Consider the following 25,719-nt stretch of genomic DNA (forward strand, 5'->3'; position numbering starts at 1 on the left):
TCTGACTTATCCGATACAGACTCAAAAGACGCACTCCGGGATCCTTACCATGTAAAGGTTTAACGCTAAAAGAAATTAAAAAAAAATTAAAAAAATTTATTCATTATTATAGGATACTTCGTGTCGCTTAATAATTGTCAAAACGTATGGTTTAACACCATTGGTTGACGTCAAATAAATTACTTAAAACTATAAGTTTACTGCCGCTTCCAAGGCGTCAGTGCAGAAGAAGCGGTAACTAACTGCACTGCAGCATTTTCAATTTTCAAATGCAAACTTAACTCAGCTTCTTCCCGGAGGGGTAGGCAGAGACTATTTCTCTCTCGTCGGAAATACACGGTCGATTGATCTAACATAAGCACCAATTGAATTAGGATGTAAGGTTATGTCACAAGCTGGGTGACGGCCGTTTCCCGGAGGGGTAGGCAGAGACTATTTCTCGTCGGAAATACACGGTCGATTGATCTAACATAAGCACCAATTGAATTAGGATGTAAGGTTATGTCACAAGCTGGGTGACGGCCGTTTCCCGGAGGGGTAGACAGAGACTATTTCTCTCTCGTTGGATATACACGGTCGATTGATCTAACATAAGCACCAATTGAATTAGAATGTAAGGTTATGTCACAAGCTGGGTGAGGGCCGTTTCCCGGAGGGGTAGGCAGAGACTATTTCTCTATCGTTGGATATACACGGTCGATTGATCCAACATAAGCACCAATTGAATTAGGATGTAAGGTTATGTCACAAAGTGGGTGAGGGCCGTTTCCCGGAGGGGTAGGCAGAGACTATTTCTCTCTCGTTGGATATACACGGTCGATTGATCTAACATAAGCACCAATTGAATTAGGATGTAAGGTTATGTCACGAACTGGGTGACGGCCGTTTCCCGGAGGGGTAGGCAGAGACTATTTCTCTCTCGTTGGATATACACGGTCGATTGATCTAACATAAGCACCAATTGAATTAGGATGTAAGGTTATGTCACAAGCTGGGTGAGGGCCGTTTCCCGGAGGGGTAGGCAGAGACTATTTCTCTCTCTCGTCGGAAATACACGGTCGATTGATCTAACATAAGCACCAATTGAATTAGGATGTAAGGTTATGTCACGAACTGGGTGACGGCCGTTTCCCGGAGGGGTAGGCAGAGACTATTTCTCTCTCGTCGGAAATACACGGTCGATTGATCTAACATAAGCACCAATTGTATTAGGATGTACCTAAGGTTACGTCACAAACTGGGTGAGGGCCGTTTCCCGGAGGGGTAGGCAGAGACTATTTCTCTCTCGTCGGAAATACACGGTCGATTGATCTAACATAAGCAACAATTGAATTAGGATGTAAGGTTATGTCACGAACTGGGTGACGGCCGGTTCTTAGTGGCTTATCTCATTTGTAAGGCTTCCACGCGTTACATTACAACTGACAATACTTTGTTTGTTGTACATAATGTATGTATCTACAATTGTACAATTATGTTGAATTGTTACAGTACATACATATATATATATATGGTCACGTCTATAGGTATCCTTTGCGGAGTAGACAACCAAACCAAGGGCCAATAGTCTTGAAAATACTGAATGGCCACGTTCAGCTATTTGGCTTAATGATAGAATTGAAATTCAAATAGTGACAGGTTGCTAGCCCATCGCCTAAAAAAGAATCCCAAACTTGTAAGCCTATCACTTAGTCGCCTTTTACGACATCCATGGGAAAGAGATGGAGTGGTCCTATTCTTTTTTGTATTGGTGCCGGGAACCATACAATTGTTACAGTATTTTGGAATTAATTCTTTTCCCTCCCACCGTGACACCCGGTTACAAAATCGCTTGGGATCCTGGAATTAGTAATTCAGGTTTTTACACGAGGATTTCAGACGACTTTTTTTTACTAAGGTAACAGGTTCATTCATCTAGTGCAGTTTTTACAATGATTCAATATAGGTTAGGTCCCCCTGCAACGGTTGCAGAGGTCGGGCGGAAGTCATCTAAAAACATACATACATATAATCATGTCTATATCCCTTGCGGGATAGACAGAGCCAACAGTCTTGAAAAGACTGATAGGCCACGTTCAGCTATTTGGCTTTAAGATAGAATTGAGATTCAAATAGTGACAGGTTAGCCAGTCGCCTAAAAGAAGAATCCCAAGTTTATAAGCCTATCCATTAGTCGCCTTTTAAGACATCCATGGGAACGAGATGGAGTGGTCCTATTCTTGTTTTTTTATTGGTTCCGAGAACCATACGGCACGTAGGTAAATAGGTTTTTCACAGCAAGTAGGTTTTCATATTTTTGGAAGTGGTCATAAGAGAACCCTGGACTCTAAGACTGAACTAAATGATGATTGTAATTACAGAACATCTCGCTAGCGGGGGCGGCGACGCTGCTCCGTTGATATACAGCGCCCGGGGCAAACCGCCATCATGGTGGAAAAGAAGGACCTGGAAAGCGTAAGTTATTCTTCTTCCTCCTGGCATTAAGAGAGAGCGTAAGTTAATCTTTTTCTGGAGAGCGTAAGTTAATCTTCTTCCTCCTGGCATTAAGAGAGAGCGTAAGTTAATCTTCTCCTGGAGAGCGTAAGTTATTCTTCTTCCTCCTGACATTAAGAGAGAGCGTAAGTTAATCTTCTCCTGGAGAGCGTAAGTTAATCTTCTTCCTCCTGGCATTTAAATGTCCATCCACCTCAGTTTGGTCCAAAGGTTCGACTGGCAGAGAATGCCTTGTGGCATTAAGTCCACCCGTTGTACATTTAACGTGCATAAAGTTTGAAAAAATAAATAAAAAAGTTAATTACTGAGGTCATGAGTTTTTTTCAAACTTGAGTTTGGTCAGTCTTTGTCACTTACAATAAATAGCACAATATTAGTTGGAATAACAGTCAATGACCTTTAAGAATCTTCTATATACATCTTCCTCGCTCTTATAAGGTTTATGCGTTGGCAACAGTTTAACACATCTTAAGACTATCTTACAGAGTATTGTTTATAGACAGCAGCAGCAGGTAATGACACAAGTAGGAGATGTTGTCTACTTAAGCCAAGAGACGTGATAATAATGCGACGTATTAAGATAATGCCGAAATACGTAAAATGACGAGCTGTCAAACTAAAAAGCTAAACCAAATCGCTCAACGTGTTGGTAAGGATGTCGGTGATCCAAGGGTTAAGATACATGATTATAATATTTATTTCTGTAACAGGTAAATCTTTTAGAACTCAATATGCATATTTAATTTTAATTGATGACCCCTTCTGAGAAGTGAGAACGCACCTGAAAGTTGATAATGGTAGCATTTTTGGATTGCAGGGTGACCCCGCCATGGAAGGCAGGAAACCAATGGATCTGCCTACCCTGCCGAAAGCCCTTACATACGAGGAGAAGAAATACTTGTTAGCTGTGGAGAGGGGTGATATGGCTAATGTTAGAAGGTAACACCATTTTTAATAGTCTCAGTTAATTATATAAGAAGGTACCTAGTAATGTAATTATTTATTTCTTCAGAAATTTTTTATTTCTTCAGAAAGTCAATCTTTTGTCTCGCGGCCGGTAATATGTTTGGCTGTTGAAAAGTAACGTAGATATTGTCTGCTTTGCCTGACATATCAAATCTTTTTCAGTCTTTTAAATGAACAAAAGAATCTTAGAAATAGCACTAGCACCTAGGTCATAACTGAAAATCAGCGTATTGCTCTACAGCAATAAATTCGTTGAGTTGTGACCTTTTTGTATTGCTGCAACTCACACCCTATTAATTTGTATTCGAAATGAAATTGTAAATCGTGTGTAGCAAATCAAATAAATGAATTATCTATCTATCTAAAATAGCTATAAGTTAAAAATAATAAACAAAAGTTATAATAATGGCCATTATAATGAATGAGAATCAAATTGAGAACCTCCTCCTTTATTGAACTCGATCAAAAATATCCTCCTTTTACACAAACGTCAGTTCTTTTCAAATGTATAAAGCATCACGTGATTATTTCATCAGTTCAAAAGCAGGCTGGCTCGGCCTAATCTGATTATAAAATCGACTAATTAGTCAACTAACAACCCGATTGGATTGTAACGATATTAATCAATTTGTGACTGTTGACTGTTCATTTGGACCTTGGGAATTATTGCAGTCATTGTTCTACTATTGGATATATTGTAAGCCGCAAAATGTTTGTTGTTCTTTGGGTTTCATTCTGGTATTTTAGGATTTAACTTAGACGAATTGAAGGCAATTATGTTGTTATGTCATTTGACGGCTAAATCGCTTTTAATAAAATCCTACTAATATTATAAACGCGAAAGTTTGTGGGTATGTCAGGATGTCAGTACCTATGGATGTTTGTTACTCTTTAACGCAAAAACTACTGAACCGATTACGATGAAGGCTGGGTCTTTACCCAGAATAACACGTGGACTAATTTTTACCCCGGAGTACCCGCGGGATTGATAGGGTTTCTATGCGGACGAAGTCGCGGGCGGCCTCTAGTTAAAAATACGTATGAGCCACAATATTTAATTTGTATGGCATATTAGAATAGGTTTCAATTTCCCGTTCTCCCGAAGCATGGCAGGAGCGAAGCGACTCCATTTTTAGCGCGCGAAAAACTATTTCTGTCCCGTTTCACGTCTTAATAAAAAGCGAAACAGCGGGGGCTACATGATACGGACGCTGGAAATCGAACCCAGTACCTCCAAATCTCCTCCAGTATAATTAATTTCAGTTCTAATTATTATATTTTAACACAGACGTGAATATCACCGTGTGTTATAGATTTGGCGCATCTTTCTAACTGAGAGGTTAGTGCGAGCTTTCTTCGTTCAAACGCGTCGAGGGAGTTATCGCGATTTGTATGGAATTGCATTAGTGCCATCGCGTTACTATTAGGTGGCGCTGATCAAATCACATACAAATTTGCGTTTGCTTGTTCGACGCGACTTTTAACCGAGTAAATCTGGCACTGACCCCTCTGTTGCATCGTGCATGGATGTCGTACAAGGCGACTAAGAGATAGGCTTATAAACTTGGGATTCTTCTTTTAGGCAGACTAGCAACTTGTCACTATTTGAATCTCAGTTCTATTATTAAGCCAAACAGCTAAACGTGGCCTATCAGTCTGTTTAATACTGTTGGCTCTGTCTACCCCGCAAGGGATATGAACGCAATTATATGTATGTATAATTTTTCTCCTTAGGATTCTCCAGAAAGCCCACAGGCACAAGCATATAGAAGTGAACTGCGTAGACTCCCTCGGTCGAGGGGCTTTGACCCTGGCCATTGATGGGGAGAACATGGAGATGGTGGAACTCCTGGTGATCATGGGGGTGGAAACCAAGGATGCACTGCTGCAGGCCATCAATGCTGAGTTCGTGGAAGCAGTAGAACTGTTGTTGGAGCATGAGGAGTTGATCCACAAGCCGGGAGAGCCTTACGTGAGTTATATTCTGAAAGTAGAAAATCAAAGAAAAAGCCACTGAATATTTTAACATTAAGATAGATAAATAAATAAATATATACAGGACAAATTACACTGATTGAGTCAGCATCGAAGTGAGTTCGAAACGTGTGTTACGAGATACTAACTCAACGATACCATATTTTATAATAAATACTTATATAGATAAACATCCAAGACCCAGGCCAATCAGAAAAAGTTCTTTTCTCATCATGCCCTGGCTGGGATTCGAACCCGGGACCTCCGGTCTCACAGACAAGCGTGCTGCTGCTGCGCCACAGAGGCCGTCTATAGATATATAGATAGACTCTTTATAACACTATAAGAAAAAGAAAAACAGAAAAAAAAACACTGGTAATGAGGTACAAAGGCGGACTTATCGCTAAAGCAATCTCTTCCAGTCAACCTTAGGGTGGGAGGAAATTAGTTAGGTGAATTAAAAATGTAGGTGAAATATAGAACAGATTTGTCATACTTATTCAGACCTTCGGTATTTCTATGATAATGCTTACTTTAGAATATGAATTTATTGATTTAAATTTGACCAACTTTTTCACACTACTGTCGGGTCAAATATTTGTTATCCAGGCAGGTAGGTGCTGTGTGGTTCCCGGCACTAATACAAAAAAGAATGGGACCACTCCATCTCTTTCCCATGGATGTCGTAAAAGGCGACTTAGGGATAGGCTTACATACTTGGGATTCTTTTTTAGGCGACGGGCTAGCAACCTGTCACTTTTTGAAATTCAATTCTATCTTAAAACCAAATAGCTGAACGTGGCCTATCAGTCTCTTTAAGATTGTTGGCTCTGTCTACCCCGCAAGGGATATAGACGTGATTTTATGTATGTATGTAGGCAAGTAGGTGAATGAAGTCATAGACTACTAGGGAGCTAATTCCATCATCAGTGCACTTGGTGCTACAGAGGAGTGTATGCTTAAAGTTCTTCTTTATCTTTCAAAAGGACATCAACATATACGAGACTAGAAACAGATAATAAAAGATCAAAAGAGCAGTTATCACGTAGATATTATATACATACGTACATACATATAATCACGTTTATATCCCTTGCTGGGTAGACAGAACAAACAGTCTTAAGAAGACTGATAGGCCACGTTCAGCTGTTTGGCTTAATGATAGAATTGAGATTCAAAAAGTGACAGGTTGCTAGCCTGTCGCCTAAAAGAAGAATCCCAAGTTTATAAGTCTATCCCTTAGTCGCCTTTTACGACATCCATGGGAAAGAGATGGAAGATGGTCTTATTCTTTTTTATAATGGTGTCGGGAACCACACGGTCATTAATGACATATATACAGCACTGCATTACTCTAATATGTTTCTTTCTCTTATTATTTTCATAAGATCAACTTTTTTCTATAGAGCTGGCAAAAGCAAGACCCTAACACTGCCATGTTCACGCCTGATATCACCCCGCTGATGTTGGCAGCTCACAAAAATAACTACGAGATCATCAAAATCCTGCTGGACAGGGGAGCGACACTGCCTGACCCGCATGATGTCAGGTAAATTTTTTTACAACAGGTATATATAGTTCCTTTTTTTGTTGTTTTGACTTGTATTACTTTACTAATATGTTTTTGGTAAACAATTTTTTTTTTCTTTTAGATATCAATTTGCGAAAACCTTGAAAATGTGTTCCTAGATATTTGTTTGCACCCTTTCTAGTTAGATATGATGAACTGTTGGTTTTCCTATTAAAATAAAATAAATATAATAAAATATCATGTCTTTATTTGCAGTGTAGTTTGTTCCGCCGCTTCTTCTACACATGCGCTTTGGAAGCGGCAGTAGTTATAATTAGATTTAAGTGTTATGACGTCAATAAGTGATATCTTGTATCCAATTTTATTGGTGCCGGGAACCACACGGCACACGGTAAACCAGTTAAAAATCATTTCCTGGTCTCCACAGATGCGGTTGCGACGAGTGCATAAGGATATCCAGCGAGGACTCTTTACGTCATTCCCTTGCTCGGCTTAACGCTTACAGAGCTTTGGCGTCGCCATCATTGATAGCACTGTCGTCCACTGATCCCATACTGACTGCCTTCCAACTGTCCTGGGAACTGAGGAACTTGGCATTTGCTGAACAGGTTTGTTTCCAATCACTTGGATATATGCCGTGTGGTTCCCGGCGCTAATACAAAAAAGAAAAGAACCACTCAATCTCTTTTCCATGGATGTCGTAAAAGGCGACTAAGGGCTTACAAACTTGGGATTCTTTTTTAGACGATGGGCTAGCAACCTGTCATTATTTGAATCTCAATTCTATCATTAAGCAAAATAGCTGAACGTGGCCATTCAGTCTTTTCAAGACTGGTGGCTCTGTCTACCCCGCAAGGGACATAGACGTGACCATATGTGTGTATGCACATATATCACGTCTTTTATCTTTTACGAGGGTAGGTAGAGACAAAAGTTACAAGACTGAAAGGAAAAGTTTAGTTGGATAGCGTCGTAAACGGTGACTTAGGGATAGTTGGCTCAACTTGGGATTCTTTTTTGGGCGATGGGATAGCAACCTGTCACTATTTGAAGACAGCTGAACGTGGCCATTCAGTCTTTTAAAGACTGGTGGCTCTGTCTACCCCGCAAGGGACATAGACGTGACCATATGTATGTATGTATGTACATATATCACGTCTTTTATCTTTTACGAGGGTAGGCAGAGACAATAGTTACAAGACTCGAAGGAAAAGTTTAGTTGGATAGCGTCGTAAAAGGTGACTAAGGGATAGATGGCTTAACTTGGGTTTCTTTTGTTGGGCGATGGGATAGCAACCTGTCACTATTTGAATTTCAATTCCATTATAAAGCCAGACAGCTGAACGTGGCATTTTATTCATTGTGAGACTGTCGGCTCTGCCGACCCCATAAGGGAACAAGACAATATTATATGTATGTATGTATGTAAAATGAAAGGTTCAATTTATTTTCTACAGGAAAGCAAAGCCGAATATCTGGAATTGCGACGTCAAGCCCAGAAATTCGCGGTAGATTTGCTGGACCAGTCTCGGAGTAGTCAGGAGCTGGCCATCATACTCAATTATGACCCTGAAGAACCGGCTTTTGTGGAGGGAGAACATATGAAGTTAGCTAGGCTTGAACTGGCTATTGACTTTAAGCAAAAAAAGGTGAGAATATAGATAAGACAGCTATTTTTTTTTTGGTAAAACTTGTAGATGAAAAATTGTGATAAAAAAATACATAAAATTAGCTGGTGGCACAAAAAATAGTCAATTATTTTGTTTTTCAGATAAAGATAAGAATGCCGTGTGGTTCCCGACATCAATAAAAAAGAATAGGACCACTCCGTCTCATTCCCATGGCTGTCGTAAAAGGCGACTAAGGGATAGGCATATAAACTTGAGTTTCTTATTTTAGGCGATGGGCTTTAGTTTTTACGTAAGACTGTTGGCTCTGTCTACTCCGCAAGGGATATAGATGTGATTAATGTATCTACATAGATAATAGGAATTGCTTAGCCAGAGCTGTAGCTTTATGGTAATAACGTGTGAATCTACCAACAAAAGACTTTTAAGGATTCTCAAAAAAAAAGGAAATCACAGCAAATACTTTAAAAAATTCCAGTCAAGATTTTCTCATTACACACAATACGTATGAACACTCTAGTTTCAAAGACGAAGCAAATTATTATAATGATGCAAGTAATTTTATAAAACATACATACATACATACATGTTGTTACGTCTATATCCCTTGCGGGGTAGACAGAGCCAACAGTCTTGAAAAGACTGAATGGCCACGTTCAGCTATTTGGCTTTATGATAGAATTGAGATTCAAATAGTGACAGGTTGCTAGCCCATCGCCTAAAAAAAAGAATCCCAATTTTGTAAGCCTATCCCTTAGTCGCCTTTTACGACATCTATGGGAAAGAGATGGAGTGGTCCTATTATTTTTTCATTGGTGCCGGGAACCACACGGCACTAAAAATCACAAAACATCCATTTTAAATACATGTTGATGTTACGGTTCGAAAGTAGAACCCCGGGCTCGTCTTCGAACTTAAGGTACCTAGTCAAGGAAAAACACATCACTTAAAATATTCATCTATCGAAAATCTGAATAATATATTTATGTATGCGATGGAAGCCGCCATGGTAACAACAGCCCGGTAACAAAACGGTAACAATATGATTTATATATACATACATACATAAAATCACGCCTCTTTCCCGGAGGGGTAGGCAGAGACTACCTAAATCTTTCCACTTGCCACGATCTTTGCATACTTCCTTCGCTTCATCCACATTCATAACTCTCTTCATGCAAGCTCGGCGGTTTCGGGTAATCTTGAACTGACCCTTTGCCAGGATGTGATTTATTATTATGAGGAAAGTTATGGCGTTCTGATAAGTATTTTCTTTTGATGTAGTTTCGTAGATAAGACTATTTTTCAATTAGTGGAAGTGATCAAGTTTGATCAATTACTTCCTTCTATAGCAGCATTTTTCTAATTTGTAGTTTCAGTCGTTGGGTTCGGAGTTCAGGGAACGCTGTAAGATTTGGCAAAGCATTTAGTTCTCTTTTTTTAATGCAAATCTTGTTAAAACCTTTGAGACTTTAATCTTCGCACGCACATTATCTAGTTTTCATTCCCGTTCATGTCCAATAAATCTATTTTAGTGCTTTTATAAGGGCCTTAGTTCATACAAACTGAATTTTTAAGTTCTTTTCGAGTGTCAGTTTCGGCTGACCGTTGTTTACCAGTTAGTCAAACCAGTAATTCAAAATCTCGGAATGTAACAAATGTTAATTTAATTTCATTCAACTTTTATATTTAATAGGTAGGTAAGTAATTTGATCTCAAACAATAAAAACAATGTTTAATGTACAGTATTCTATAGCATTATTTTATTGAGAAATATTATTTTGTATCTAGAAATCGAAACGCTTTCTTAAAAATAAACGAAAACAAAATTATAAAACCATTTTTATTCCAGCACTCCCATCTCTCAAACATCTAATATGAAGGCATAATGGTGCCGCCGAAAGACCCATATGGAGATGATCATGATGATCTCCCAACTGGCGCTAATATTTTCATACTACTGCATACTATACATAGTCACCTTGAATAAATACCCTAAAATCTGTCTTCATTTTTTGCAGTGCCGTGTGGTTCCCGGCACCAACAGAAAAAAGAATAGGACCAATCCATCTCTCTCCCATGGATGTCGTAAAAGGCGACTAAGGGGTAGGCTTATAAACTTGGGATTCTTCTTTTAGGCGATGGGCTAGCAACCTGTCACTATTTGAACCTAAATTCTATCATTAACCCAAACAGCTGAACGTGGCCTATCAGTCTTTTCAAGACTGTTGGCTCTGTCTACCCCGCAAGGGATATAGACGTGATTATATGTGTATGTGTATGTGTATTTTTTGCAGTTCGTGTCTCACCCCAACATTCAACAACTGTTGGCATCGATCTGGTACGAAGGCGTGCCAGGGTTCCGTCGAAAGACCGCCATGGAGAAGGTCATGATAATCTGCCGAGTGGCTCTGTTATTCCCGTTCTACTGCATGCTGTACATGGTAGCTCCAAATTGTGCCACTGGAAAGCTGATGAGAAAGCCGTTTATGAAGTTCTTGATCCATGCGTCGAGTTATTTGTTCTTCTTGTGTGAGTATTCTTAATGCTAAAAGTTCATTAATAATAGACTTCGGAAGTTTTCGTTGTAGCCAAGTATGAATGTTAAAGGCCATGTTAGAACTCATGTCAGACTATGATCTGGTATTTACCTAGGTAGTAACACTGTAGTGGTAGGTCTGGCATGACAATGAAAAGTTAGATACATCGAAAATATTAGGGGATTTGGGAAAAAGAAAATTAGATTAACAAGTGGATAGTTGTGTTAGAGGATCTTTTAATAGAAAGAATATAATTAGAGAGATGTTGAACGATAGTAATAATAAGTCACGATAGTATAATTGTCAGTGTTCAACTTTTTCTATTTATCTTGTTTCTTATTTGTGAGGACCTTTAATTGGCTCTTTTGCTAACTAGCTTTATTTCTACTACTATATTATGTTTGTAGCTGTTGGTCTTCCTATTAAAAATAAAATAAAATAAAAATAAAATAAGTAAGAAATCAGGAAAGAAAAGAAAAGAAAAACCAAAAGAAGATAATAGTTGAAGAAGCATATACTGAACATTTTTAACTTTAACAGTGTTCTTTCAGTGATATTGATATTGGTGTCACAAAGAGCGGAGGTGCAAGCGATACAGCTGTTTGGTCCAGAATGGATGGTAAAAGAGTTGGAGAAAGAACTCCTGAAACAGAGAGGCAACGGACCCACGTATTTGGAGGTTGTCGTCGTGGTATACGTTATGGGTAAGATTTAAGATGGTATTAATATATATTATACTAGCTGTTGCCCGCGACTTCGTCCGCGTAAAGTTCGAGTTGAATCTTAATCATACAGTTAGATACAGACAGACAGACAAAAAATGTAAAAACAAAATTCTCTATCCGTTTCAGTCAAAATATTAAATGTACAGACAAAATATTTTCACCGTTTTATTATATGTAGTAATTTGATTTTCAATTTTTTAAATAAAATACTCAAACAACACAAAAAAAATACTTTAAATAAAAAAATAATATCTTGTTTTTGTTGGGACTCAATCTTGGACCGCCAACTTCACAGTCTTACGCGCTAACCACTGGACCATCGAAGCCGTTGCGGTGGTGTCGAAATTAAAGTAGACTACATACATATGGTCTATATCCCTTGCTGGGTAGACAGAGCCAACAGGCTTGAAAAGACTGAATGGCCATGTTCAGCTATTTGGCTTAATGATAGAACTGAGATTCAAATAGTGATAGGTTGTTCGCCAATCGCCTAAAAAAGAATCCCAAGTTTGAAAGCCTATCCCTTAGTTGCCTTTCACTTATATTTATATGTTATAGGTATTATGCTGTCGTACAATGATAAATGACTTTGAATTTTAAGTTTCGTAACTTATTTGCAGGCAAACTCATGCCTTGAATTCATTCAAATGTCGATAACTTTTTTTTAGTGAACCGATTTTGATGAAACAAACTTTAAATGTTATTCTAAGTCAAAACAAAGCAATTGGTGAAAGTTTCAAGTAAATCGGTTCAGTATTTTCGGAGATAATCGTGATCATACATACAGACAGACAGACAGACAAAAAAATTAAAAAAAAATATTTTTGCTTTCTATTATTCATTCTAAGTGTCCCTCTATTTTTCAGTCAAAAATACTAAATGTACAGACAAAATATTTTTACTATTTTATTATATGTACCTATAGATATGCCAAATATGGTGAATGTAAATGCGGATTTGATTGCTATTGAACTATTGGAAGGCATTGGTTTCTTCCTTTCTTCGTCCCATAATAAGGCTTCAATTAGTAATATAATTTATATTAATCAACAGGTGAGATTACGGTGTCTGCACTTCACTTCATTTATTGCTTGCTTGTAGCTGTTCACTAAATTGATATAGCGTCTTCCTTAAATTCACAAGAGGCTGCCTTCAGATCATTCAACGAACTCAAAGTAACAACAAAAATTTCTTCTTAACCAGGATTCATCTGGGAAGAAACACAAGAGATTTTCATCGAGGGTATCCGATCCTACCTCCGAAACATGTGGAACTTCATAGATTTCACTCGCAATTCTCTATACGTTGCTGTGACTGTCTTGAGGTTCGCTGCCTATCTCCAACAGGCTGCTGAGATCAGGAGAGACCCACAAACGAAGTTCATTCCCAGAGAACAGTGGGATGCTTTTGATCCTCAATTGATTGCGGAGGGGTTGTTTGCTGCAGCTAATATTTTTAGGTAAAATTCTTTGTCAAGTGCTCAAATGTCGCATTATATTGTGTATTTACATACCACATAAATTTCGTTTGTTGTTAATTTGAGAATACAACAAATGTATTGGACAATACTAATTTTCTCTCTCATTTTTAGTAGCAATATTTTGGCATGTTAGTTTCTTGCAAATATATCTTTTCGCTATTGATTGAAAAAGATGAAAAAGTGTATTTAAAATCTGGTAAATCAAATTTTGCTTTATTCCATGTGATTCTATCTCAAACAAGATTTAAAATGAATAACTGTTTTGTGTAATAGTCACATGTTTGTTTGTTATAAGAGTATTAAATTCAAATCTCTTCAATACATCCATTTAACTTTACTTTGTTTTCAATAATCATACCACTATATTAGATTTACAGGGATATAACCTTATTTAATAAAACTGTGATTTTTTTTCCTCAGTGCTTTGAAGTTGGTCCACTTATTCTCCATCAACCCTCACCTGGGACCTCTCCAAATCTCTCTCGGTCGCATGGTCATCGACATTGTCAAGTTCTTCTTCATTTATAGTTTGGTACTCTTCGCTTTTGCTTGCGGTAAGTTTAAGATTGTTTTTATTATTATTTTTCGAAGTCTCAGTCTTTTATTCTATACTTAATTTATCCTTTATATTTGAATCCCTATGAAGTTTCTAAGCCTATCTACTATTATATTAGTATGTGTAATTTTTGTGATTGTGCAATTTTCCGTATTCCTCTATTTTACAAATAGAAATTTAGTAATAAACTAGTAAGTATCTCCTAGGTCTTAACCAGCTTCTTTGGTATTTCGCCGATCTGGAGAAAAAGAAATGTTACGTGTTGCCCGGAGGTCTGCCCGATTGGGACAATGCCGGCGACTCTTGCATGAAATGGAGAAGCTTTGGAAAGTGAGTCGTGTGGTTTATTGTAGGCTTCTGAGGCTAAGTGGTAGTGTGCTATCTTTTGAGTCACATGATCCTGGATTTGAATCGCGGTCAGGTCAAGGGGGAAGAACAAAAGTTTTTGTGATTGGTTTTGCTAGACTGCAAGGTTCGATGGTTATATTATAGTTAAAAAAAATTTACTTAGTATTGATGAGATAGTTTGCAATTGCATAATAAAACATTAAGGCTAGCTCTGTGATTTGTGCTAATAATTCTTGTAAGGAAATCTTATGTAAAATTTCATTTCACCGTAAAGGTTAAAAGTGCGAAGCTAAAATGAAATTTCACTACCTTAAGTAAACGTATTATTTAATTAGATACTCTAGGGAAAACGCTGTCAGCCTTTTTAAAACATTTTTTTTTGTGTCATAACGCATAAGTTTTTGACGATTATTTTTACAGTATAACCTTTTTCGTATCATCGGTCGTTTTGTTACCCTTAGTTCCGCAATTGCTACACACTAGAGAGTTACCATAGTAACGCTTAAATTGTTGTGTCAATTTTTTTGGAGAGAATATCTTAGTGTTATGTTTTGTTGCGTAATTTCGTATAAATTGTTAGGTTTGTAAATTTTTATTCGTCAAAATGGGGGAGGAACAGTTTGGGGTACGACATGTGATAGGCGCTCCAATTGCGACCACAAGACTTGCTGAGCAGGCGTTAGTCTGCATACCACCGAGAGCTGCCAAGTTTACTCTAGCAGAATGGAAGCTGAGCAACGATCAAAGATGCAGAAACACCGAAGACCAACAGCAATTGGCAGACAGAGTTCTTGGAGAAAGCGACAGAATTCGCAAAGAAACTGGAGAAAGGTCAGATATTATGAAAGCAACCGTCGACAGGAGGTTGGAAGAACGAATTGGTGACGTGGAGTTCAATAAGAACGAGCTGCAAATTCAAAGACGGGAAATTTGTATTGAATTAGAGGCTCTTGGCGTTTACAAGACTAGACTTTTAGATTGTCTTGCATCGTTACAAAGTAATGCTCTAACTATATGCCGGAAATGCCTTATGTTGAGAGATGGTCGCATTGGGATTGATCTGGTCGTTGACGAAGCAGAACATGCTCTTCAGCAAGAGATAACAACTATACTTGGAGGGCAATCACTTTTGAAGAGAACACTGGAGCAGCTCAATGAACAGATGAGACGTTTGCGAGCTACTCGGTACCTTCTCGACCGAGATCTTCAATATAAACAGGCAGCAATTGATTTGGATGCTGGCTCACTTTCCCTAAAGCCAACGGATCTTTGTTTGTCAGTGTATGAAGGCTACGCTAATTTGGATCCGGCAAATATTTCCGCTGAAGAATACAACGCTTATTCTGCAAACAATATTAAACTTGCAGCTAGGGAAGTAACTAGCGCCCGTCCTATTCGTATGTTTGTTGATACCTTACTCAAACAGGTAATCGATGACTTATGGGTTGCTTATAAGAAATGCAACCACGCATTTAATGAAAGAATAATTGAGACGAAAATTGCGAAAGCAAAGCTTGAAGATATGCATCGTGAAACTACGCAAAAGATCGCTGATATGCAGAATAACATATTGGAGTTGCAGAAAGCCTTGGCCCAGAAGGAGGGTAACGTGGGCCTAGCTCATGTCAGGCTTGGAAGAAGAGCTCAACGGGTTGGTGCTGAGTTGGTTCGTGATCCGCCAGGCCAGGCTTTGTATTATGAATGTGAAATGCTCCGCCATAGCGTTGAGCAACTTCAGCAAATGCTTCAAGAGGCGACATCATCACTCCGTTACCTTTTGCAAACCCAGATTCAGTTAGAAGAAGACATAAATGTTAAAATGAACACACTGAAGATTGACGAAGTCGACTGTATGACTTTGAGAGAAACTATGGACTATCACGCGTATTAATGAGCAACAATAATAAAATGTAGAATTTTATGTTTGGGCATTGATATTATATTTGACTCACATCTTTTTTAGTAAATTTATTGATTCATTCTTTATAATTAATATGATTTCCAATATATCGTTTTATTTTATTCTCATACTTATATGGCATCCTTAGCTGAGCCTTTGAAGCCTGAGTCTGCTACACAAATCACCATCAGATACAATGGAATAATCAATACTATCATAATTAAACATCATTGATTTAATTTTACAATCAGCGTATTCTAGGCGTAGGCCTTCTTCAGCATTGTGGGTCTGGGAAACTTCAAACTGGCTGGCATCAAGAGCTACAGCTTCTTCTGGGGTACCGTAATGGTTGGCTCTACTATGCTATTAAACGAGCAATATGTATTTGAACCCATTTCAGTGCTGGTCAGGTGATCAGCGTGTTCATTATCCCGTCGGCGTTGTAGGTTCGATTTCCAACTATGAGTATAGATTTTTGTGTTTTTTATTGACTAGAAAAACGAAATACTTACTTGTTTAACTAAGTATTGATTCAATATCTTTACCGCCAGCGTTTTCGAGGCGTCCCAGTCCCTCTTCTGGGCCTCCTTCGGCATGGTGGGCCTGGAGAACTTCGAGCTGGCCGGCATCAAGAGCTACACCCGCTTCTGGGGCCTACTCATGTTCGGCTCATACTCTGTGATCAACGTCATTGTCTTGCTGAATCTACTCATCGCTATGATGTCCAATTCTTACGCTATGATTGATGTAAGTTTTTGAAAATGAATTATTCTACTGTAATTTGACTTCAATGCGAATCTAAAGTAATTTCTGCATTTTTTTCTCTTAGGAACATTCCGATGTGGAATGGAAGTTCGCCAGGACTCGTCTCTGGATGAGCTACTTCGAGGAGAGTGCCACTTTGCCTCCCCCATTTAACATTATGCCGACGCCCAAGCTGCTCCTCAAGGTCTTGAGGAAGAAGGATAAAACTAGCAACGAGAAATCCGAAGTGAGTAATTTACTTATTTTACTTCTTCTTTCTCCTGGCTTTAGTCCCAGTTGCATCCTCACCACTCTGAAGATGATGCCTTTGACCATGAATCCTTGATTGGGTGAGTCAGCTTTTTACCGAAGGGACTCCCATCTGATCTCCGCAACCTTTGCAGGAGACCCTGACTCGTATTGGATGGATCATGTTACACATCCAGTTGCCTGAATGTGCAGGTTTCCTCACGAAAGTGGGATTCGAACCTTCGTGCCTTTCTGCGCAACACGAATTATATATTTATTTATTTTACTTCGTTAAGAAAGGACTTTTAGGAATACCCGCGGGACTGGGAGATAAAGGGATTTGATTTGATTCGGCAGAGCCGCGCTTGGGCGCTGTCTAGTTATCATTATATTCGTATTTTAACAATATAAGCATTTGTCCGCAATGTTGTACACTATAAAATAAAGTGAGTAAATATGTACTTTTTTAATAATATCTTGACGATTAGCTTTTGTCCTGTTCTTCCCGTTCACGTGAGAATATGCGTATTCACTTAGTCGCCATTAACGACATCTATGGGAAACATTACGAGGGGTCCTTTTTTAAAGGCGGTTTTTCTAAACCACACGGAATTTAATAAATAGTTACTATCTATTCCTTCCGTCTGAAGACAGGCGCCATTACAAATAAGCATTTTTTTTTAATTTGTTTTTACATCATTTCTGTGATATTACCCAGTCAATTAACGTATGTGTTGGTAACACAATGCAAAGCCATCATACGCAGGATGCCGAGCAAAACAGGAAATTATTTCAGTCACTACACAAGAATTAAATAAAATGTAAACTTGGAAACATGTGGAAATTACACACTTAATAATATTGAGCATGAACTAGTGGATAAAGTTCCTTGTCCTTTAGTTGCTTTCTACGTCATCCATCAAAATTGTAATTATGAAGGTTGTAACAAACATACCTACCTAAAGGTATTATTGCAAAACAGTACGAAAAGTGTGCCTGCATTTAAATTGAAAATATATAAGTATTATAATATACATACATAATCCATCCCGTGAGTAGGTCCGTAGATTAGTCTGTACAAACCAAACAGACATAGGTATACTATCGCTTTAGAGCCGTGTGGTTCCCGGCACCAATACAAAAACAGAATAGGACCACTCCATCACGTTCCCATAAACGTCGTAAAAAGCGACTTAAAGATTGGTTTATAAACTTAGAATTCCTCTTTTAAGTGATGGGTTAGTAACCTGTCATTATTTGAATCTCAATTCTATCATTTAGCCAAGCAGCTGAACGTGGCCTATCAGTCTTTTCAAGATTGTTGGCTCTGTCTACTACTAGCAAGGGATATAGACGTGATTTTATGTTATGTATGTTGAAATTAAAATATTTTTAAGGTTTACAATTACGTATGTGGGCGTAACAAAAGTATACAAGGAAACTCTTTGTCAAGATAAAGGAATATAGTCGCGTTTGTTAATTATAAAATTAATTTTGTTTTTAAACACAACTCATTGAATAACCCCTGTGGTTTCAAAGAGGCCCATAATTTATCGTTTTTTTGACATGTTAATTAAATTTCGTATAGAAATAATTTTATTGTTTTTGTCCCTGCTGTGTGTTTATTACTGGATATACCAGGAAGATGTTTTTTAAGAAATTTAACTGTAAAAATGAAGGTAGATTGGTATAATTATTACTATCACTATCCCTAACCCTGACCCCTAGAAATGACCCGATCGATCTATATAAGACCAACCATATGACTTATTTCTGTCTGTCTGTATGTATGTACACGCATGATGCGATAACTATTGCTTCGATTTGAATGCAGTTTTGTCACGTGTGATAGGTTGGTCCGACTTAAAAACAGATAATTTAAAAAAAAAACTTGTAAAATAAAACATTTTAATGTGTTCACATTTTGAATCATTTATTTGCAATATGTACATCAAAGCAACCATTACCATAGAGGATATGTCATAGAGTAAGTATGACTTTATCATGAAGTGTGTTAACAAAGAGTAAGTATATGACAAAACTGATGATACAAAAATTTCCCCACCCCTCTAAGATGCAATACAGTTATGTTTATCTATTAACTTGTACGGCGAACGAAGTAGCAGGCAATAGCTTATATACATCATTTTATTTGTCGGCCTCTGTGGCGCAGCGGTAGTACGCTTGTCTGTGACACCGGAGGTCCCGGGTTCGAATCCCGGCCAGGGCATGATGAGAAAAGAACTTTTTCTGATTGCCCTGCGTCTTGGATGTTTATCTATATAAGTATTTATTATTATTATATATTTATCTATATAAAATATAGTATCGTTGAGTTAGTATCTCGTAACACAAGTTTCGAACTTACTTCGAGGCTAACTCAATCAGTGTAATTTGTCCCATATATATTTATTTATATTTATATCATCCTTTCTTCCTCTCCCAGGAGCAGAAAGAGAAAGAGCACGATGTTCGTTACCTTGCGGTGATGAGAGCCCTAGTCTGGCGGTACGTCTCAGCAATGCATAGGAAGATGGACGATGAGCCTGTGACAGAAGATGACATTAACGAATTGAAGGGAGACGTGTCAGCGTTGAGATACGAGCTGCTGGAAGTCTTCGAGAAGAACGGGATGGACGTGTCGTTCACTGACAGGAAGGAGAAGAGTAAGTTTCGATCTGATCTCTCTTTTTCTCTTTCCGCAACTATATGTATGTTTGTATGTCTTATAAATCGTAGCAGATTTTTATACATACATAAAATCACGCCTCTTTCCCGGAGGGGTAGGCAGAGACTACCCCTTTCCACTTGCCACGATCTCTGCATACTTCCTTCGCTTCATCCACATTCATAACTCTCTTCATGCAAGCTCGGCGGTCTCGGGTACTTTTGACCTGACCCTTTACCAGGACGTCCTTAATTTTATCAAGATACGTTCGTCTAGGTCTTCCCACTCCGACTTCAGATTTTTATACTTGGGTTTATCTTTTTGCTGCAATTCCTGCAATAGGTATTTATAGCAATAGTCTTTTGCTTCATCCACATTCATCAATCTATTCATTGAAATACTCTTTATGAAATTCTTGATATTCTTCTTTGTAGCTGTCCTCGGCAAGCGGATGAAAGTCTGGGAGCGTCGCTTGATGAAGAACTTCCAGGTAGCTCCCGTAGCTGGCATTGATGAGGAAACTCCCGCAGACGAAGGTGGACTCTCCAAGTTCAGGAGGATAGCGAAACTGGCCATCGCTAGTACTACGAATGCGAAATGGGACCAGACATTGGTCGGCGCTGGAGTTGCGTGAGTTTAACGATATTTTTACTTCATTATCCCATAGTCTACATGAAAATATATGTTTAATCACATCTCTATCCCTTTTATACATACATACATGTGGTTACGTCTATATCCCTTGCGGGGTAGACAGAGCTGACAGTCTTGAAAACACTGGATGACCACGATCAGCTATTTGGCTTAATGATAGAATTGAGATTCAAATAGTGACAGGTTGCTAGCCCATATCCCTTAGTCGCCTTTTACGACATCCATGGGAAAGAGATGGAGTGGTCCTATTCTTTTTTGTATTGTGCCGGGAACCACACGGCACATATTCCCTATTATATCCCTTTTATTTATTTATAAGGCAACACAACACACACTACGTAATAAGATACAAGGTTTCTTAATAACTTAAATTGTTCCAACTTAGCATCCTAAATGTGTACCGTACCGTGTTTACCGTAGATTTACGTATTGTATGGATTGGCTGACCAGAATCACCTTCTGCATTGTGAAGGTCAGACGACAGTGTCTTCTACATACATACATATATATTATTTAATCACATCTATATCCCTTTGCGTGGTAGACAGAGCCAACACTCTTGAAAAGACTGATAGGCTACGTTCAGTTATTTGGCTAAATTATAGAATTTATATTCAAATAGTGACAGGTTGCTAGCCCATCGCTTAAAAAAGAATCCCAAGTTTGTAAGCCTACCCCTTAGTCGCCTTTTACGACATCCATGGGAGAGAGATAGAGTGGTCCTATTCCTTTTTTCTATTAGTGCCGGAAACCACACAGCAATGTGGCTTCTTATGTAAAAAGTGACCTCTTTTACTGACCACAACGTGCCTCTAAAGCGTAAAAGGATGCAATTGGGACCTTGGATGATGGTGTTCCTGATTACGTTGACTTTTTATTCCATCCAGCCCTAAAAATAGTTCGAATTTGAAACAAAATTTGGAATCAGAAAGAGAAATAAATGTATTTACTTGAAATTTTTATCATCACCATTATTGACCAGGTCACAAATCGGCAAATGCCGTAGCAGGGAGTCTTACAAGAACCAGCAGAACTTACAACGCGCCATGGACGAGGCCAGGAAGTTGGTTCTAAGATCGCCATTGCCTGGTAAATACATTCATTTTCTCCTACTTTAAAACCATCTACTTGAATAATAACTAGGAAATAATGCAGTCTTTTACAAATATGATTTTAAACTGAAATTTGCCACTGACTTCTAGCACAAGACTTATTAGAGCGTGAACGTTTTTTTGCTGACCTAGGTATTTAAATTATTTGCTGCTCTGTCTAAATTAGTATAGTGGAGTTTAAGGAATGTTTTAACAATGCTGAGATGATGGTTCATGATCTCTTTGGTATTTAGAACTTTAGAAGACGTACGTAGGTGATAAATGTGAGATTGCACTGGTGTGATTTTCACAGATATGATTACAATATTTATGGTAAATGTTATGGATTCGTTTTGCGCGGTAAACCCGCATCTGTCCTTGCTCCAGAAATCCCCCTATATAGGGGCAGGAATAAATAAAATACAGAGATTTCGAAAAAACAGTCTTTACTTTTCCACTGACAAAACGAGACACCAACAAAAACACTATTCGAAAAATAACATAAGAATAAAAGAAACAGTTTTTGAACCCGACCTTTTTGGTCATCCCCAACAGTAAACACTAATATCTAGTATTTACTAGACACTTCTTAGAACTTAGAACTAGACATTCGACTTATGTCCTGACGTGCGTTAAAATTTTAGATAGTTCCCGGGGAGCTTCACCCATCGAGATGCCCGTGACACCTGGTCATACTCTGTTGGAGCTCATCAAAGATATATCAACAGAGGTCGGGGAGCCTGTCGACTTGTCTTCACCTGTACCCAAGTCACCATGGAAACCAGGTGAAAACGCTGACCGTCTCATTCCGTGGTTTTGCATAAAATTTAATGCTTCACTTGTTATTTTGTTCGGTGAAGTTGCGTGTTTTTATTCATTTCATATGTTCGTTTTTAATTTGGTTTTTATTTATTTTATATTAATTTATTTTTTCAAAGCTTATTCTATTATTTTGGTCCAAGACAATAGAACTAGCAATATTTGTTAAGTTGGGTCTTTATTAGATAATTGGGTCCTAAATTTGTAGATTACCATGAGATGATTTTCATGAATTTATATCTTTTTCACTGTGTATTGTCTATTCTGGGTAAATGGATATTCAATACTTCAGCTTTTTTATCATTTTCATCCGTATGGATTTTATCATTATCTTACTTTTTTCTATGTACATTCACAATATTGTTAAAATGAACTTCCATGATGATGAATTTAAGTGATTTATTTCTTTTATGACTATGCTCTATAGATTTATGTGCAGCAAAGTTATTACAAACAAACAAATCTATGTTTAACCACAGGTGCCGGTGAACCGACTCTGGGCGCGTCGTTACTATCAGCGGCACAGAGCAGAGCAGTCTCTCCAAAACCAACCAGCCCGTGTTCCTCTAAAGTAAGTCTCATTAATGGAATTCAAAACAATATACTTAAGCTTATAAATCATTTTTATCTTGATATAGTCTGACCTATATTACATGCATTCATTATAACTACATGAGAATATCCATTGACAAGTAAAATGTGAAAACACTAATGTAACTTATTTAAAAAATATAATTTTGTATAATAACACCGTATAGCAATTTCCAAGAAAAGACAAAAGTACTTCTTTTTTCTATTAACTTGATGATTACTAAAATTTATTTTAATATCAACAGCCACCGTCAAAAGCTTCTTCACCAGCGCCCTCTAGAGGGCCAAGTCCTACGCCAAGATCTGTCAGTCCTGTGGGAGAAGAGTCACCTCAACCAGGTAGGTCAATGATCTAAAATGACTCTAAGTCTTTCTACGGAACAGATGTTTGAGAAAGACATAGAGTTGTAAATAATAAAATTTATAATATTCAGGCTCTGTCGAGTAGCCGAGGTATTGGATCAACTGTAGTTGGTATAATAGCACACCTTAGTATAGTGGTTTTAAGATCCAAGATCCCCAAACAGGGATCGGTAGTTTGTCCCTTACTTTCCAAGCACGGAATCATTTATTCAAGAATTTCTTATCGGAGTGTCAAATAATTCAGTATCGATGTGTCCTATGATATATCTTGTGTGACGTTACTTAGTTCTATTTATAAAGAAGAATTTTTAAAATCCAAACACTGAAAAAATCTTTTCACTCTTAGAACCAAGTCCCTGGAAAGCAAAGCGAGTGCCGGGTGAATCTCCACCGAAAGTCATCAAGAGGAAGCCATCAGTGCCTCTTGCTCAGGCTGGGGACGATCAGGTGTGTAACGTAAATTTTTGATGATTTTGATGATGTAGAAAACCTACTAAATGAAACGGATGGAACAAATTATAATAATAATACTCAAGACGATTTAGTTAAGTCCAACAATCTGGTAGATGAAGAAATGAAGTTCTTGCAAATAACAGCACACAAACTCCGAGATGTTTATGATGATTTTTACATCATAAATTCTATTTTTAGCCACCAGAGGCAACTGCAGAACCGGACACTAAATCGCTTGAAGATATAGCGGTGGCAAGACCAGTTGCTCCTGAAATCAAGCCTGCAGAAGGTGCCATTCCTCCACCACCGCCAGTTGTGAAACCAAAGGTAAAACCAATGTTATCTCATTACTAAAGGTAATTGTGTTGAAGACAAATTTCTTGAACAATCTTGTCTTTGTAGTAAGCTCTACTTTCATAGCTGCTTCAGACGTTGTATATGGGGCTTCCAGGGTATGAGTGTTAGCAATGTTTAAAATTTTCTAGAGCTGCATATTTTATAGCACAGAATTTCGTGCTAACAATATTTTCCAATCTCTTCAGATTATACTATTATCCATTATAACTTTTCTATAATAAATTAATTTCGAAATATACATTGGATTTATAGTACAAGCTTACTGGGGTATATTTAGGGTGGCCAATTAATTTGTCACGATTATTATTCTTTGATTCGATTATTTCATAAATATTTCACAGGCACCACCGGCGCCCACCATGGAAATCACACCAAGTACTCCACCGGTACATGCCGCGTCACCTCCGCCTGTGCCTGCCAAGCCACCGTCACCTCCTAAATCAACATCGCCAAAGCCACCAACACCACCTAAATCATCATCACCAGTGCCAAAGACACCATCTCCGACGCCAAGATCACCATCACCGCAGGCGTCGACTTCTGTACTGCCAGATGTAAGTTTATTAATTGTTATAACTTCTCTATCCACTTAGAAAAGAATTATTGGTGATGTTGTCAAGGAGTCCAAACACAGCCACGTTTAAGAATCGTGTTTATAGATAGCAATATGGTGTCAAAATTTGTCTTTATTTCAATTTCCGTGGTTGAATGGTTAAAGCGACTTCTTGCATTACCCAAAGGTAATTGCATTAAGTTAAAACTCTTGTTTATACACTTTTGTGAGTGAATTTAAAATAAAAAGCCGGTTGCTTTCTTGGTTCCAAGGTAAGTTCAAATCCAAATCCTGGCGCTTTTGAAGCTTTACCATTATGTAACCTTTTCAGACTACACCACCATCGCCGCCAAAACGGCTGTCATCAACTTCCAGCACGGAACAGCTGATACCACCCCCCTCGCCGCAACCCCTACGACCAGTAAAGAAGTTGGATGATGTGAAGACCATAAAACGACAGCCGAAGACCGGATGGCTGTAGACAACCTAAATAATTTATTGTTTGTTATTTTAAAGAAACCTTTGTAGCTATTTTTGTAACATAGAATTCGGAATAATGTTACACTAGAAATGGTAAGTGCTGAGGAATCTGACGTCGCAACTGATGATAGCGACACCATAACGTTTTAGTATTGTATTTGAGATTTATTTGACAGATTTACATCTGTGCGTGCTTCCTACAGTCTCTAAAACAATATGGCCTTTCTTTTGTTTTATATTATTATGATTTCTATGATTTGTGTGCGATTTAATGTATTCTATTACTTTTAAAAATTGAATAATTCCTACATAATACTTTTTGTATTTATCTAGTTACCTTAAGCAAAATATTTTATGAAGGTATTTTATTCTGTTTTGCATGCAAAGTCCACTGCCCTAGCTTTTTATATTGTAAAAATATTTACAATAGGTACGTATTTTACCCCTTGTTCAATGCTTAACTATCTTTTTCTCTGACTTATCATTTTCTGATATTTTATTGATAATCCATCCAGAATTAAGTATATGACTCAAAAACTGTGTCAATATTTAATAA

General features: G+C 37.9%; 2 protein-coding genes across 2 annotated transcripts; both read left to right on the plus strand.

Annotated features, from left to right (window-relative positions):
• The first annotated feature begins 2,427 nt into the window (after positions 1-2,427).
• LOC106136612 (transient-receptor-potential-like protein) lies at positions 2,428-25,164 on the plus strand. Its single transcript, XM_060950483.1, has 23 exons — positions 2,428-2,454; positions 3,311-3,432; positions 5,194-5,431; positions 6,840-6,982; positions 7,392-7,572; positions 8,422-8,613; positions 10,890-11,124; positions 11,684-11,836; positions 13,061-13,316; positions 13,758-13,891; positions 14,100-14,223; positions 16,693-16,888; positions 16,971-17,132; positions 19,581-19,800; positions 20,237-20,432; positions 21,439-21,545; positions 22,192-22,332; positions 22,846-22,937; positions 23,203-23,296; positions 23,667-23,737; positions 23,972-24,100; positions 24,472-24,684; positions 25,015-25,164. The coding sequence occupies exons 1-23, from the start codon at positions 2,428-2,430 to the stop codon at positions 25,162-25,164; spliced, it is 3,576 nt and encodes a 1,191-aa protein (XP_060806466.1).
• LOC106136626 (tektin-1) lies at positions 14,846-16,132 on the plus strand. Its single transcript, XM_013337231.1, has one exon. It carries the CDS (start codon positions 14,846-14,848, stop codon positions 16,130-16,132), a length of 1,287 nt encoding a protein of 428 aa, XP_013192685.1.
• Positions 25,165-25,719: the final 555 nt, after the last annotated feature.

This window comes from Amyelois transitella, chromosome 21 (genome assembly GCF_032362555.1).
Source record: "Amyelois transitella isolate CPQ chromosome 21, ilAmyTran1.1, whole genome shotgun sequence".
NCBI lineage: Eukaryota > Metazoa > Arthropoda > Insecta > Lepidoptera > Pyralidae > Amyelois > Amyelois transitella.

What these genes read in the sequence shown, in the direction of transcription:
- LOC106136612 (XM_060950483.1), top strand. Translation starts at nt 2,428, where the DNA reads ATGGTGGAAAAGAAGGACCTGGAAAGC. An exon ending in TTGACTTTAAGCAAAAAAAG is followed by an intron (nt 8,614 to 10,889) that starts GTGAGAATATAG and finishes TATTTTTTGCAG; the next exon opens with TTCGTGTCTCACCCCAACAT. An exon ending in CGCCAGTTGTGAAACCAAAG is followed by an intron (nt 24,101 to 24,471) that starts GTAAAACCAATG and finishes AATATTTCACAG; the next exon opens with GCACCACCGGCGCCCACCAT.
- LOC106136626 (XM_013337231.1), top strand. Translation starts at nt 14,846, where the DNA reads ATGGGGGAGGAACAGTTTGGGGTACGACATGTGATAGGCGCTCCAATT.